We start from the raw sequence: 16,614 nt of genomic DNA, 5'->3' as shown, positions 1-16,614 counted from the left end.
CCACCTTGTCTGAATCGATCCTTGACCGGCTCACCCTCCTACATATCCCATTATTAACAAAAGCTGGAGAGAAGAGAGTTGAAGGTTCATGTCTATCAGAGTAGAAAGACGGAGAGAGAGAGGTCATAGAAAGTGAATCTCATTTTAGTTATGTAAAGGATACAGTCGTGCTTCCTTCTCTCACCACAGCAATGGTCACGCGTTGGTATAGGGCACAATGTTGGGCAAACCATAAACCCGGGCCAGCCCAACATGGACACATTCTTAGAATATCAGGCACGTTTTCTCATTACGTTTTTTTTACGGGGCAGGAGTCAAAGTTGAATTAACTCAGATTGCTTTTATTATATTTTTTACATTGTAAACAGTGAAAATAATTGTTCATGCCACAAGATGTACTGGATCCTGGCAAATGGGTTCTGGAACGAAAATGTTAAAAACGGAGAAGTGCCAAACCTGTTCCAACTGGATCCGGCTCAAATTAAGCACTGCAGCAATTGACCAATGAAACAAATACCTACATTTATTTTCCCATAAATACAGTGCATGTTTGCAAAATGTAATGTACCCGGTAGGTGCTTGAGAACGGCAACGTTTTCAGTTACAATCTGAAGATATGCATAGCATTGTAACATACGTCACTCTCCCGCTTTAAAATGTGTTTTGTGTTTATAGGGGGCAAATGGTCCCTTTAATTTCCCCTCTATTTATTTATGGTGAAATTGAATACTATTGAAAACTGACCCGAACCATTTCTCCATTTGTCTATTTGGTTGGTTTCAATGACAACAAGTTCAGATTCCCCTTTATGAAAAACACATATTCAAGAACATATTGAGGGCAAATTTAGGACAATAAAATGTGAATACTGAATAGTCGGATCTAACCCATCAGCCCTGCCAATTTTAGAAAGTGATACTCTTGTATTTTCGAAATAAAGACCAAATTAAAAAGGTGTCTGTTGTATTGCTTTATTATGAACGCTGTTCCCTATGTTAATATTTCACAAATTATATCTTGATGTGCAGCATTCTGCTTTTCTTTTCAAGCCATTTTATCATCTCTATTTTACATCCACTTTACCATAAAGTCATGATAGTAACAACGGATAATGTGTAAACACAAATGCGTGTGTGTCATTTTGTCTGTAAGTGTGTAGCTACACATTAACGTGGTTCAGTGTCTCTGAGTACAAAGATTTTTCGTGAGCGGTAATCAGTGTGGAATTTACAGTGCCTTCAGAAAGTATTCACACTCCTTGACACCCTGAATTTAAAATGGGTTAAACTGAGATTTCGTGTCACTGGCCTGCCCCATAACGTCAAGGTGCAATTATGTTTTTCAAAATAGTTTACAAATTAATTCAAAATGAAAAGCTGGAATGTCTTGAGTCAATAAGTTTTCAACCTCTTTGTTATGGCAGGTATACGTTCAGGAGTAAAATGTCACTTAAGTCACTTAAGGAAATGCATGGACTCACTCTGTGCAATAATAGTGTTTAACATTATTTTTGAATGACCACCTCATCTCTGTACCCCACACATACAATTTGTTACAATAATTATCTGTAAGGTCCCTCAGTTGACCAGTGAATTTCAAACACCTGTATCAACCACAAAGACCAGGAAGGTTTTCCAATGCCTCACAAAGAAGGGCACCCATTGGTAGATGGGTACAAATAAAAAATAATCTGACATTAAATATTATTTTTTAAATTATTTATCTAGGCAAGTCAGTTAAGAATTATTTTTACAATGCCGGCCTACACCGGACAAACCCAAACAATGCGGGCTGGTTGTGAAACAGCCTGGATTTGAACCGGGGTGTCCTGTAGCACTGAGATGCAGTGCCGTAGATCGCTGCGCCACTCGGGAGCCTATGGTGAGCATGGTGAAGTTATTAATTACAATATGGATAGTGTATCAATACACCCAGTCAATACACAGATACAGGCGTCCTTCCTAAATCGGTTGTCAGAGAGGAAGAATACCTGTCATGGATTTCACCATAAAGCTAAAGAAATGTACTTTATGTCATGATACAAATCGTTATGTTTGGGGCAAATCCAACACAACACATCATTGAGTACCACTCTTTGAATTTTCAAGCATGGTGGTGGCTGCATGTTATGGGTATGCTTGCAATCGTTAATGACGAGAGAGTTTTATAGGATAAAAAGAAATGGAATGAAGATAGGCACATGCCAAATCCTAGAGGAGAACCTGGTTCAGTCTGCTTTCCAACAGACACTGGGAGACAGATTCACCTTTCAGCAGGACAATAACCTAAAACACAAGGCCAAATATACACGGTAGTTGCTTACTAAGAAGACATTGAATGTTCCTGAGTAGCCTGGTTACAGTTTTAAATTAGTTAGGCTTGAAAATCTATGGAAAGACATGAAAATGGCTGTTTAGCAATGGTCAACAACCTATTTGACAGAGCTTGAAAAAGAAAAAGGTGCAAATATTGTACAATCCCGGTGTGCAAAGCTCTTAAAGACTTATCCAGAAAGACTCACAGCTGTAATCACTGCCATAGGTGATACTAACATGTATTGACTCAGGGGGGGGCGGGAATACTTATATAAATTTGATTTATTTTTGTTCCTTTTTAAATACATTTGCAAAAATGTTTTAAAAAACAACATGTTTTTGTCTTTAGGAGGTATTGTGTGTAGATGGGTGAGAAAAACATATATTTAATCATTTTTTAATTCAGGTTGTAACACAGCAAATAGTGGAATAAGTCAAGGGGTAGGAATACTTTCTGAAGGCATAGACCAGAGGAACATACTGTATGTACAGTACAGTACTTGGAAAAAAAACGTTTCATTTTCTGGCGACTGCACACGATGACGTGCGGATAAATCGAAGAGAAAAGCGAGCAACTCACTTTCTTACTGTGATTGGCTAAATATTCCCCATTGAGAGCCAATGGATGAGACTCTTTGTTGTTCATGGGAAATGATGTTCTAATACATTTCAAGATGTATTGAGAACTATAAGAAACTCTATTGTATAAACTACAACTTCCAGCAACAGTTTCAGGGGCGTGGGCGATTTGTGACATTTTTTGTTTTGCAGCAAGAAAAACATTACGATTGTTGTAGCTAGTAAATGCCACTTTTGGTAACATAGATATTAATGGTATATACATTGTTGGAGTATTCATTTTTTTTTTTTAGATAGAGGGGAACATATTAAAGATTTATCATCCCGATGTATTTATTTGTAACTAGCTGGCTATTCAGTGGCCGTTAACTAGCTAGCTTAGCTAGCCGGTTCGGGTAACGTTAGCTAAGTCACATCTCCTATTCTTGGTTGCCCTTTCGCCAGTAAAAAGGACGATTTTAAGATGAAAGGAAAGCTTAGCTAACTGAATGACAAACAGTGTATCTGCAAATTCATCTAGTAACTGTATCAGCATAATCCCAGGGTGGGTGGCTTTTGACCTAGAGGGCACGGTCTTGCTATGGACAGCTAAGAAGAGATTGGTTGGATGTGATGGTCATGTAACCATGTCTTGTAAATCCACCAAAGTTGCACCAAGTGTTGATTTCGACCATAGCTGCTCGGACAGTGTGGAATATTTGACACTTAATTTCGGCCCATTCGAGACTGTCCATCGCTGGAGAAGGCTCCCACCGTGTGATGAGTTTGTCGGTGCCAGGTGAGTTGACAACTAATGTCACTATACATTTCTTTGTAGCTAGTGCTGCGGTGCTGACGACAATGTTGTTAGGCTATTCCTTGTGATTGCTGGTGTGACCATTGTGACAGTTGCATATGTAAAACATATTTTCAATTCTGCAGACGCAGCAAGCATACCGTTGTGGCATACAGGGATGCCATATATGTATTCGGGGGAGATAATGGGTAAGACATGTTTGAGTCACATATTCATGTGGTTGCATTGCAATGTCGAGGTCGTGTGGAAATCCTCAGTGATCTAACTAAGCCCCTATTGACTTCTGACAGGAAAAACATGCTGAATGACTTGTTGCGCTTCGATGTGAAGGACTGCTCATGGTGCCGGTAAGAATCACCTTCACAAATTCCTTTAAATATACCGCGCCTTCTGAAAGTATTCACACCACTCCACATTTTGGTGTGCTAAATTGAAAATGGTTTGAATTGAGATTTTTTTTGTCAATGGCCTGCACACAATGTATGCGCGCACGACTGTATGTCGTTTTGGATAAAAGCGTTTGCTTATATATTTTATATATATAATGTCAAAGTGGTTTTATGTTTTTAGATTTGTTTTCTCAAATTAATAAAAAATGAAAAGCTTAAATGTCTTGAGTCAATAAGTATTCAACCCCTTCGTTATGGCAAGCCTAAATAAGTTCGGGAGATAACATTTGCTTAACAAGTCACATAGGGGGATGGTGCCAACAGAGAGGGCTGCCTTTCTTCCAGCTCTTAGGAAACTTTGCAGTATTATTTTTTTCTCTGTTTTATTTCTCACATTATTAGCCCAGAGAATGTTTTGTGTTACTACATACAGCCAGGGCATTTTTACAAGCATTTCGCTACACCTGCAATAACATCTGCTAAGCACAGGTATGTGGCCAATAAAAGTTGATTTGATAAGTTGCATGGACTCACTCTTGTGCAATAATAGTGTTTGACATAATTTTTTGAATGACTATCTCATCTCTGTACCTTACACATACAATTATTTTTAAGGTCCCTCGGTCGAGCTGTGAATTTCAAACACAGATTCAACCACAATGAGCTTTTCAAATGCCTTGCAAAGTGCACCTATGGAAAAAAAATATATATATTCATTTGAGCATGGTGAAGTTATTAATTACACTTTGGATGGTGCATCAATACACCCAGTCACTACAAATAAACATGCGTCCTTCTTAACTCAAGGGAAGGAAACTGCTCAGGGATTTCACCATGAGGCCAATGGTGACTTTAAAACAGTTCCAGAGTTTAATGGCTATGACAGGAGAAAACTGAGGATTGATCAACAACCATGTAGCTACTCCAAAATACTAACCTAATTGACAGAGTGAAAAGAAGGAAGTCTGTACAGAATACAAATATTTCAAAACATGTGTTCTGTTTGGAACCAGGCACTAAAGTAATACTGCAAAGAATGTGGCAAAGCAATTCACTTTTTGTCCTGAATACAAAGTCTTATGTTTGGGGCAAATCTTGAGTGGCTGAGTAACAGTTTTGACTTAAATCTAGTTGAAAATCTATGGCAAGATGTGATAATGGTTGTATAGCAATGATCAACAACCAATTGGACAGAGCTTGAAGAATTTAGAAAAGAATAATGGGCAAATGTTGCACAATCCAGGTGTACTCAACAGGATTCAACCTGTCTCTAATTATTCTCTCTTGTTTTGGTCTCTCCACAGTAGATATGCTACCATTCTATCAGTTAAACCACCTCAAGTGGTAGTTTAGAATTAATCTTCAATCTAAATGTATATTTTTACAAAAATTCTTTGAGCAACAGGCTTAAATTTAATCTAGGTTTAAAATGAAAACTAAACTTAGATTAGAGGAATGATTTAATTTAAAACTAGGTTTAAAATTTGGTGCAACAAGATTAATAGATTAACCATGATTTAACCCAGTTTAAGTGTTAATCCATGTTGGTGCAACGCACCCTTAGAGACTTGCCCAGAAAGACTCACAGCTGTAATCACTGCCAATGGTGCTGCTACAAAGTATTGACTCGGGGATGTGAATACTTAGGTAAATTAGATTTCTGTATTTCATTTTCACAACATTTGCAAACATTTCTAAAAACATGTTTTGACTTTGTCGTTGTAGGGTATTGTGTGTAGATGGGGGAGGGTATTTAATCCATTTTGAATTCAGGCTGTAACACAACAAATGTGGAATAAGTTAAGGGGTATGAATACATTCTGATGGCACTGTACATGACACTGACAACACTGTTCTATAAGATCCATCATACTTGAACTGAAGGCTGACAAACTGAATGTGTTCCAGAGCCTTCACCACCGGCACGCCACCTGCACCCAGGTATCACCATTCTGCCGTGGTGTATGGCAGCAGCATGTTTGTGTTTGGTGAGTTTTTCTTCAATGCCTGCTAGTTTATGTTCATCTAACTTCACGTGTGGTCCGTAATAGCTTTAATCTTGTATTTTAACTTTTCAGGGGGCTACACTGGCGATATCTACTCAAACTCCAATCTTAAAAACAAAAATGACCTTTTTGAGTACAAGTTTGCAACAGGACAGTGGACGGAGTGGAAAGTGGAGGGCAGGTAATTTGTGATATAGGGAAGTACAATATGTGTTTACCAAAAGATATCACCTCTTAGTCTGTCATATTGCTTCAAGCAGTCTTTGTTTATATTTCAGTTTGCCTGTGGCCAGGTCAGCACATGGTGCCACAGTGTACAGTGATAAGCTATGGATATTTGCTGGCTACGATGGAAATGCCAGGTAGGTTTGTTTGACAATTGTGTCATATTTATTGACAATGTCCTGATGTTTACATAAAAAGATAACTGATTTGATGGTTTGCTCTACCTGCAGGTTAAATGACATGTGGACCATCAGTCTTCAGGACCGAGAGCATGCCTGTTGGGAGGAGGTCATTATGCAGAACCTTCTCTTAACGAAGGGACATACACAGGAGAATCTTCAAGCACACTCAAGTTTATAGACATGCAACCAACCACACATAATGCATATACATACAGTGCCTTTGGAAAGTATTCAGACCCCTTGACTTTTTCAACATTTTGTTACGTTTATAGCCTTACTCTAAAATGTATTTTAAAAAATCTACACACATAATGACAAAGCAAAAACAGGTTTAGACATTTTTGATAGTTTATTTTTATTTATAAATGATCACATTTATATTAGTACTCAGACCCTTTATCATTACTTTGTTGAAGCACCTTTGGCAGCGATTACAGCATAAATTTATAAATAAAAATAATTTATAATTTATAATTTATAATTCATAATTTATAAATAAAAATAATTCTTGGGTATGACGCTTGGCACACCTGTATTTGGGGGAGTTTCTCCCATTCTACTCTGCAGATCCTCAAGCTCTGTCAGGCTGGATGCGGAGTGTTGCTGCACAGCTATTTTCAGGTCTCTCCAGAGATGTTAGATCGGGTTCATTTCCAGACTCTGGCTGGGCCACTCAAGGACATCCAGAGACTTGTCCTGAAACTACTCCTGCGTTGTCTTGGCAGTGTGCTTAGGGTCGTTGTCCTGTTGAAAGGTGAACCGTCGCCCCAGTCTGAGGTCCTGAGCACTCTGGAGCAGATTTTCATCAAGGATCTCTCTGTACTTTGCTCTGTTCATCTCTCCCTCGAGCCTGACCAGTGTCCCAATCCCTTCCCCTGAAAAGCATCCCAATAACATGATGCTGCCACCACCATGCTTCACCGTAGGGATGGTGCCAGGTTTCCTCCAGACGTGATGCTTGGCATTCAGACCAGAGAGTTCAATCTGGGTTTCATCAGACCATATAATCTTGTTTCTCATGGTCTGAGAGTCTTTAGGTGCCTTTTGGCAAACTCCAAGTGGGCTGTCATGTGCCTCTACTGAGGAGAGGCTTCCGTTTGGCCACTCTACCATAATGGCGTGATTTGGTGAAGTGTTGCAGAGATGGTTGTCCTTCTGGAAGGTTCTCACATCTCTATAGAGGAACTCTGGAGCTTTGTCAGAGTGACCTTCGGGTTCTTGGTCACCTCACTGACCAAGGCCCGTTTCCCCCCGATTCCTCTGTTTGGCTGGGCGGCCAGCTCCAGGAAGAGTCTTGGTGGTTCTATAATTCTTCTATTTAAGAATGATGGTGGCCATTGTGTTCTTGGGGATCTTCAATGCTGCAGAAATGTTTTGGTACCCTTCCCCAGATCTGTGTCTTGACACAATCCTGTCTCTGAGCTCTACGGACACTTTCTTCGACCTCATGGCTTGGTTTTTGCTCTGTCATGCACTGTCAACTGTGGGACCTTTAAATAGACAGGTATGTGCCTCTCCAAATCATGTCCAATTTAATTTAACACAGGTGGACTGCAATCATGTTGTAGAAACATCAAGGATGATCAATGGAAACAGGATGCACCTGAGCTCAATGTCAAGTCTCATAGCAAAGGGTCTGAATACTTATGTAAATGAGGTATTTCTGTTTTTTATTTTTAATACATTTGCAAAAATGTCTAATAACTTGTTTTCGCTTTGTCTTTATGGGATATTGTGTGTGTGAGGATTAAAACAAATATATATATAATCCATTTTAGAATAAGGCTGTAACGTTACAAAATGTGTGAAAAGTCAAGAGGTCTGATTATGTTCCGAAGCCACTGTACATGGCAACAACAAACAAATGCATAGGAAAGCAAATGCTGATGTCATTTCTGTTTTTGTGGTGTCTCAGATTGAACAGAGCGGTGAGATCCCTCCCTCCTGCTGCAACTTCCCTGTAGCCGTGTGCAGGGACAAGATGTTTGTGTTCTCCGGCCAGAGTGGAGCCAAGATCACCAACAACCTCTTCCAGTTTGAGTTCAAGGGCCACATGTGAGTAAGCCAGATCAGACTGAACGTTAATAAAGCCATTCTGAACGAGTAGACACAAAAGAGAGGCATTTAATGACACTACGAAGGGAGTGCTTGTGCTGCTGATGTTCGAGGGTCAGATGACCGAGATTCTGTCTTGTCGATCCTCCCGTCACGCCCAGGTGGACGCGCATCCCGACTGAACACCTGCTGCGGGGCTCCCCCCCGCCCCCCCAGAGGCGCTATGGCCACACCATGGTGGCCTTCGACCGTCACCTCTACGTGTTTGGAGGCGCGGCCGACAACACGCTGCCCAACGAGCTGCACTCCTACGACGTGGACTCCCAGACCTGGGAGGTGATCCAGCCCAGCCTGGACAGCGAGGTATGTGCTCAGCAGGTGTCCAACTGGTCACCGAGTAGGGCCCCTAGTTATTAGTACTGATTAGTCTTAAACCCATTCCCAAATCCACTCCTAGCTTCTACTCCTGTGCAGTTGTAGAGAATGTGATTGGTGTAAGCAATTTGGGATTAGTTCCACTTTGTCCTCTGATAGGGGCTAGGTGGAATTTTCTCCATATTGCTTCAACCTATCAAATAATCTCAGATGCCCAGAAGTGCCTAGGGTGGAAGGGCTTATGGGTTGTAATGTATTCTCTATACCCGAAAAGAAGTGAAAACGTGGCATGTTTGCATTGTCGGGTGCATTGTCATATTTTTGGGCGCAGCCCTAATTTGATGTCAGAGGTACCCATGTGTCTGTGTTGATCGGGCTGCCAATACAGAACATTAGAGAGATGAGTTGCATAGCAAGCATGAAAAAAGACGGTGACTTTAATAAGCTCCCACAGTGTTTTATTGAGACACCTAACATACAACTTTGTGTGCGTCCCAATAAATCACGGTGGGAGTGTATCAGAGTTGCAAGACATAACTTCAGATTCTTTTTTTCTTATTTTCATCCAGCACCTTAAAGGAAAATTCCACCCCAACACGATCTTTTGGTATTTGTTTCATTAGTTAATTGTTGATATAGTGAACAAAATGTTTTGTACATCAACAATCAAGTTTTCAAGATGTATGTAATTATGAAAATACAGAAATACAGCCTGTATGATGCAAAACGCAGAATCATATTGTGCAAAATGCATCATACTGGCTGTATTTCTCTATATTAAAAGTGATATATCTTGAAAACTTGATTGCTGACATACAAAACATTTTGGTACTATATCAACAATGCACAAATAAAACAAATACCAAAAGATAGTTTTTGAGTGGAGTTTTCCCACTAAGATATGTGCATATTTTTGCATGCGATCCATTACATTTGTGCCATTTGATTTACACGTATATGTTTTGAAGTCCCACTGCTCTCTACCTTTTCCAGGATCCCCTTGGAAACGAGATGACCTCATCTCAAGGGTCAATCCTGGTAAAAAAAATATATCTTTAATCAAATAGAAAAATGTCTCTCTCTGTTTGCTCTCTCTCTCGTCTGGTAAGCTGCCCCCGGCCGTAGCTTTTCTTCTCCATACAGTTACAGCTCAAAACAAACACAAAAAAACAACCGCTGTTTGATTTAAGCCAATCTGGGTGGTTCTTCTCCTCCTCGCACATACCCAACCCTTCTGAGTACTACAGAAACAAACAATCTCCAGAGGGAATTGAAAATAAGCTACAGAGTGCAGCTTTAATAACATCATTGTGTATTTAGTCAGAATGGAATAGCTCAACAAGCCACTGGTTAGGCATGCGCATAATTGGGGAGCAAAATAATAAGATATGGCCAAAGACCCCATAGACTAATTGATTGTCCACCTTGGATCTTCCATTGCCTATAGACCTGTGTCAATGCGGTACGAGCCACTGACTGCTGGGTCATATTCATTAGGGCACATAGTCACAAAAATGCTTTAAAACGTTGTGCACAAGAAAAAAAAATTGTCAGGTAGTCCCTCCTTGTTTCATTTAGTTGTCTTCTGTTTGTTGCCTAATGAACACGATCTAGGGGATTTCTAAAACATGGCTGAGGAGGAAAAAGCCATTGCATCTCTTGCCTCTTGTATCACGAACTGACCTCATCCGCTTTCCTCTCTTTCTAGTCATTTTGAAGGGATCTTCTGCTAAACCAGTGGGGGTCTCGTTTGTCCATGTTGCCCTAATCACTCCCTCTTTCTCTCCCATCCTCTCTCTCCCTCTAGATGCCCAGTGGAAGACTTTTCCACGCGGCCGCTGTGATCCAGGATGCCATGTACATCTTTGGGGGAACGGTGGACAATAATGTGCGCAGCGGGGAGATGTACAGATTCCAGGTGGGTGTCTGTGGGAGTTGAAAAGCATTTTTAAGGTCAAAACACACAATCAGCTACCCGACGTGTCACTGTGTTGCTCTGCATGGTGGGAACAATCGACGTATTGATTGAAGAAAATGAAATGGGTTAAATAGGACCATTTAGTCGCTCACTACCCATATTAACCCTTATGAACTTTTGTTATTCTTTTCCATCAGTTTTCTTGCTACCCAAAGTGCACGCTCCACGAGGACTATGGCAAGCTGTTTGAGAACCGTCAGTTTTGCGATGTGGAGTTCATCCTGGGAGAGGTGGGTCCTCACAGCTAATCAACGTGCTGCTGGGAGACTGAGCTGAGATTTTTTTTTTTAAATAGGCACCAAATACATTTTATTTTTTTAAACGGACTGGAACAGGGACTTAAGGGTCTTATAAGAAACGCTCATTTTCGTCTTCCTTTGCTAAACGTTTTAAAACGTTTCCTGTTGCATGCCCTAATGAGCACGACCCTGCCTCGTAGAGGACAAAAGTGGATCAGCTGCCTTTTAATAATTAAGGGATTGTCCAGCTTTTTGCTTCCCTTCCTATTTTTTTCCTCTTTATTTTGACCTCCGCTCTCTTTCTCACTCCCTGTTCTTTCTCCGACTGCAGAGGGAGGAGAGAGTCCTTGGTCATATTGCCATTGTGACTGCAAGATGCCAGTGGCTGAGAAAGAAGATCCTGCAGGCCCGGGATAGACAGAGACAGGTAAGTGGAGAGAGCTTGGGTCCTCTTCTCACCTTCGTCATGCTTTAGTCGTCAGTCTCCTATGTATAAATGACGTGGTGGAGCAGAGGCACACTTACAGAACTGTCAACATTATTCAGTATAACATGGTCCGTGCAGGAATCGAACCCACATTGCTGGTTTTGCCAGCACCATGCCCTTAACCCACTGACCCAATGGAACGACCATTTCCTAATTATTTGAATGTAACCCACATGGGGCTGATTTCCGTGACTCACATTGAGCCTAGCTCTGGACTAAAAAGCCCTTTCAATGGAGAACCTCCATTGAAAGGACTTTTTGTTGTTGTCCAGGACTAGGGTTAATAATATGTCTGGGAAACTGGCCCATGAAGTAGTGACTGTTTGTAAGTGTCCTATATCTGTGCACAGAGGATTAAACAACAGGAGAACAGTGAGGAGGGGGGTGAGGAGGGGGCGGGGGCCGGAGGTCCCAGGGATATCCCAGGGGGCACCAGGGCTTCGGGGAACCAGCCGATGCTGGAGGTGCACATCAGAGAGGCCGAGGCCCAGCCCTTCGAGGTGTTGATGCAGTTCCTGTACACAGACAAGATCCAGTACCCACGCAGAGGTCAGAGTTCACCCACCGCTTACTCATACCTATTCATAACCAAATCAACCCTTAGCTCCCAGCCCCCAGGGCACCCCTATCAGAAGGCAAGGTGGATAAATTACCATATTGCTTGAACCCAGCCACTCCTCTCAGGTCAACAGGAGTGTACTGTAAGAGCTAGGGGTTCGATTAGGGAAATATTTACCCCCACACATACTGCATATGAAACCTCTTCAAAAGAGCACATACATTGTACTTGTCTTTTTTGGATAGTGGCGATTTTTAAGATCCTCTGCAATTGACTAAAATGTCAATGTTTTCCTGGACTCCCCTCAGGTCACGTCCAGGACGTTCTGCTAATCATGGATGTCTACAAGCTGGCGCTGAGCTTCAAGCTGTCGCGGCTGGAGCAGCTGTGTGTGCAGTACATCGAGGCGTCGGTGGACCTTCAGAACGTTCTGAGCGTGTGCGAACAAGCCAACAAGCTGCAGCTGGATCAGCTCAAGGTAGGACGACCCAAAAGAGGGTTTTTGCTAATTCCAGGTTGTAAAATCAAGCATTAGCAAAACAAATAAATATTCTGTCAATCTATCGCTCACACGACCTGTTCTTCTGTCCCACCATAGGAGCACTGTCTTAACTTTGTGGTGAAGGAGACTCACTTTAACCAGGTGATCATGACCAAGGAGTTTGAGCACCTGTCCACCCCTCTGATCGTGGAGATAGTCCGGCGTAAGCAGCAGCCTCCCCCCAGGGTGTACTCGGATCAGCCCGTGGACATCGGCACCTCCCTGGTGCAGGACATGAAGGCCTACTTGGAGGGCGGCGGCCTGGACTTCTGTGACATCGTCCTGCTATTGGACGGACACCCGCGGCCCGCCCATAAAGCTATACTAGCCGCCCGCTCAAGGTACTGTCACTGTACAGGGCTGTAATCAGTGGGGAGAAACATCTTGACATGGATGTCCTAACTGATTCCCCCCCCCATTGCAAAACTTTGTTGCGGTAACGTCTCGTGCCCTACTGAACACGACTCAGGTCTATTTGAATCCCACACGTGAACTACCACAACCTCTTGATCAGAAGTTGGGGTTGATTACTCGTGTTGAGTTACTTTCCCTGACTGCTTGTGTGTCCGTTCTGTATGTGTGCAGGCTTGTAAATGGGGTTGATGTGTCTCTCTTTCTCTGGGCAGCTACTTTGAGGCGATGTTCCGTTCCTTCATGCCCGAGGACGGCCAGGTGAACATCTCCATCGGGGAGATGGTACCCAGCAAGCAGGCCTTTGAGTCCATGCTCCGCTATATCTACTACGGCGACGTTAACATGCCTCCCGAAGACTCTCTGTATCCTCCCCACTCGGCCCCATACGTGGCTAGCATCTTCCACATTCATTTGTTATTGTGTCCAATACTATGGGGGAGCCATTTTGTATAATGCTACATGCATATTGGGTCATTAGAAGTGGCAGGACTATCACTTGGCAATACTGATCTTTGCGTGCAATGACGGCCTTGACTCTTGATAACAGCTACCTGTTCGCAGCGCCATATTACTATGGTTTCTCCAACAACAGGCTACAGGCCTACTGCAAGCAGAACCTGGAGATGAATGTGACGGTGGAGAACGTCCTCCAGGTATACTGCACCCACCGTTAATCCCCGCTCACGTGTTCTAATCTAGCCTGTAGCTGTATCCTGTTAGTGTGTGCCGCATTCATCCCCCTTCAGTTCCGTGTCCTTCTTTTCAGATCCTGGAGGCGGCGGACAAGACCCAGGCCTGGGACATGAAGAAGCACTGCCTGCACATCATCGTCCACCAGTTCATCAAGGTGGGTGGGCTACTGGTGTCTGGAGCCCTGGGGGGGTGTTGCCTCCCACTCCACAGCTAAACTAAGCCCCCGAGGGGAAACTCTGTGGGGAGTCCCCCCCCCCCCGTTGCCCAAATGGATTACCCCAGTCTTCCTCTACACAGTGGTTAGAGAAGAGACAGTTTACAGCCAAGCACCTTATCCTTCGCGCTTGTCGTCTCTCCTTACAGTGCCATTCCGGGAATATCTTTTTGTCTTAACTAACCAAGCAAAATGCTACGTACCTCTTTTTCTACGCCAGGGGCTCAAACTTGCCACCCTCGAGCCAGATGCGGCCCGCAGTTGTCTTGGTAATGTCTTACTTGTCAGGGTTTTCCTCTAGCCGATTTCATGCGGCCCGCAGTTGTCTTGGTAATGTCTTACTTGTCAGGGTTTTCCTCTAGCCGATTTCATGCGGCCCGCAGTTGTCTTGGTAATGTCTTACTTGTCAGGGTTTTCAGTTTTGCACTTTGATCCGCTATTTTTTTTCACTCCCTCTTTTGGCTTTGCTCAACAACTTTGCTCTTCCTGAGTCTTTGTTTGATCGTGACAGTTTTTTATTTATTTGTTGCTTCTCCCCCCCCCCCCCTTCTGAAGGTGTCCAAGCTCCCCAACCTGAGGTCCCTCAGCCAGCTGCTGCTGCTGGACATCATCGAGTCTCTTGCCTCACACATATCAGACAAGCAGTGTGCAGAGATGGGCTCCGACATCTAGGACCAGGCTGCTCACTTCTCCCTACCGCCTACCGAAGCCCTCCGTGTCTGCTCCCTCCCTCTTTAGTCATTCCCTTACACCAGTGGAGGCTGGCGGAAGGAGAAGTGGGGAGGATGGACTCCCCTGCCCTCCCCATTTCTCCTTCCACTAGCAGCCACTGCCTTATACGTTACTGTGGGCCTTTACATAGCATTTCTTCATCCTTGTCCTAAATGTCAATTTGTATCTATGCTGGGTTACCTTGTATCAGCTCTCTTATTGGAAAATGATCACCTGAATGTGTACATCTGGGCCAGGCTTGAGAATGCTGACCTTCACGATTGCGCTAGCATGAAGTAACCTTCCGTTCATCCTTGTTCAGTTAGCCTGATTTCAGTTAGCATGGTTTATAAGTACCCTTTTTCATCTACTTATTTCCTCGTATATTCATCTTCTAATTTCAGAAATGGTGTAAAAAAGAAAGAAAGTTGAATTCTCCTGCATAGTAAGAGTACATACCACAGGAGGTTGGTGGCACCTTAATTGGGGAGAACGAGCTCGTGGTAATGACTGGAGAAATATCAAATTCATCAAACATGGATTCCATGTCTTTGATTCAATTCCATTCGCTACATTCCAGCCATTTATTATGAGCCGTCCTCCCCTTTGCAGCCTCCACTGGTACATACTGTATATGTATCTATCATATAATAATTATTTATGGTTGCACTATTACAAAATACATTTTACGAAGTATTTAAGACATAGTTGCAGTACGTGGTCATTATTCTAAGGGGATTCGGTTTCCCTTAGCAACTAATTCAGTGTGTTCATTGAATGGCTAAGTATTTCCAACCTCTGCTTCGCGGTCAAGATGGTTTCAGATTAGCTATGGCATGTCTAGTACTTGAGTGGTGTTTATCTAAGCTTGGGAGAACCATGTTTAGTTTGACATTGACATTGGAATTGAATGGATATTTAACATTGGCAAACACAGGACCTATATTTCTAAGTCTCTGAACCAGCAGCGGCTGTACAGTTTGCAGAAATAAGCCCACTCAAATACTCTGTTTTAGTTATGACGACATGCTGCTAAGTCAAATGTTTGTTCACGTTGGTTGCGTGTACTCAAAGCTTTAATAAATGACCTAAATGAAGTTCATCAATTAGTCTATGTATACTTAGCATACACCCCATCTTGTCACCCATAATAGGTTAGCTTTGTTTCAATTGATGTTTTGCTGTGAGGGAGATTATCAGCAAATTTTGTGAAGGTTCCCAAAAACCCAATAAGCAACAATCTAAAAGAGAACACTTTTTGAAGAAAAACATTTATACAGTTGAACTACTAGCTCTCTCTTTCTCCTGCCGTGTACTGTGTCTACCCGTCCCGGACCCGAAACATAATAGTAGAGAAGAGACTGACTTGATTCTAGCACAATGTATCTCTTGCCAGTAGTGTGCAACCAACATTGCCTTTAGCCCAAAGGGAGATACAGAACCCAAGTGCCCAAAACCCTGTTTTAGCATGGGCAGAGCCATTGAGGACGCATAATTGTCAAGTAGTCAACTGGATGGGTCTTCTTATGGGTTAAGGTTCACATGATTCTATCCAGGTCATTAGCCAATTAATTAGACTCATGAGCAAACGTTCCATAACTGCAGGTGGCAGTACATTGCCAACCCAGGCTTTATACCTGTTCAAACAACACACTCCAGGTGGCAGTATGCACCATTCCAGTTGGTTTACCAACTCATAGAGGTAGTAGAAGAAAATAGACTACTTCAAAATTGAGATGGCCTCAATGGCGCTGCCCGTGCGCTCACAGACATATTGCGCCCTCTAACTGTCGCTATGCTTTAGCTGTTGGGCTGCAGCAAGCTGGCATTTAGAAACTTGAAATATTAGACTTTTT

At 42.6% G+C, this 16,614-nt stretch overlaps 1 protein-coding gene across 1 annotated transcript; it reads left to right on the top strand.

The window, feature by feature from the left end:
• Positions 1 to 2,828: 2,828 nt before the first annotated feature.
• lztr1 (leucine zipper like post translational regulator 1) lies at positions 2,829 to 15,860 on the top strand. Its single transcript, XM_021620977.3, has 20 exons — positions 2,829 to 3,672; positions 3,816 to 3,878; positions 3,981 to 4,037; positions 5,988 to 6,067; positions 6,158 to 6,266; positions 6,364 to 6,447; positions 6,541 to 6,598; positions 8,408 to 8,547; positions 8,709 to 8,910; positions 9,916 to 9,960; positions 10,730 to 10,840; positions 11,038 to 11,130; positions 11,471 to 11,566; positions 11,977 to 12,175; positions 12,494 to 12,663; positions 12,784 to 13,067; positions 13,353 to 13,502; positions 13,688 to 13,793; positions 13,907 to 13,987; positions 14,603 to 15,860. Exons 1-20 carry the CDS (start codon positions 3,383 to 3,385, stop codon positions 14,717 to 14,719), a joined length of 2,535 nt encoding a protein of 844 aa, XP_021476652.2. The 5' UTR covers positions 2,829 to 3,382; the 3' UTR covers positions 14,720 to 15,860.
• Positions 15,861 to 16,614: the final 754 nt, after the last annotated feature.

Source organism: Oncorhynchus mykiss, chromosome 11 (genome assembly GCF_057628025.1).
Source record: "Oncorhynchus mykiss isolate SJ-2025 chromosome 11, ASM5762802v1, whole genome shotgun sequence".
NCBI lineage: Eukaryota > Metazoa > Chordata > Actinopteri > Salmoniformes > Salmonidae > Oncorhynchus > Oncorhynchus mykiss.
Note: the sequence above shows the minus strand (reverse complement) of the source record. Positions and strands in the feature narration are given on the sequence as shown.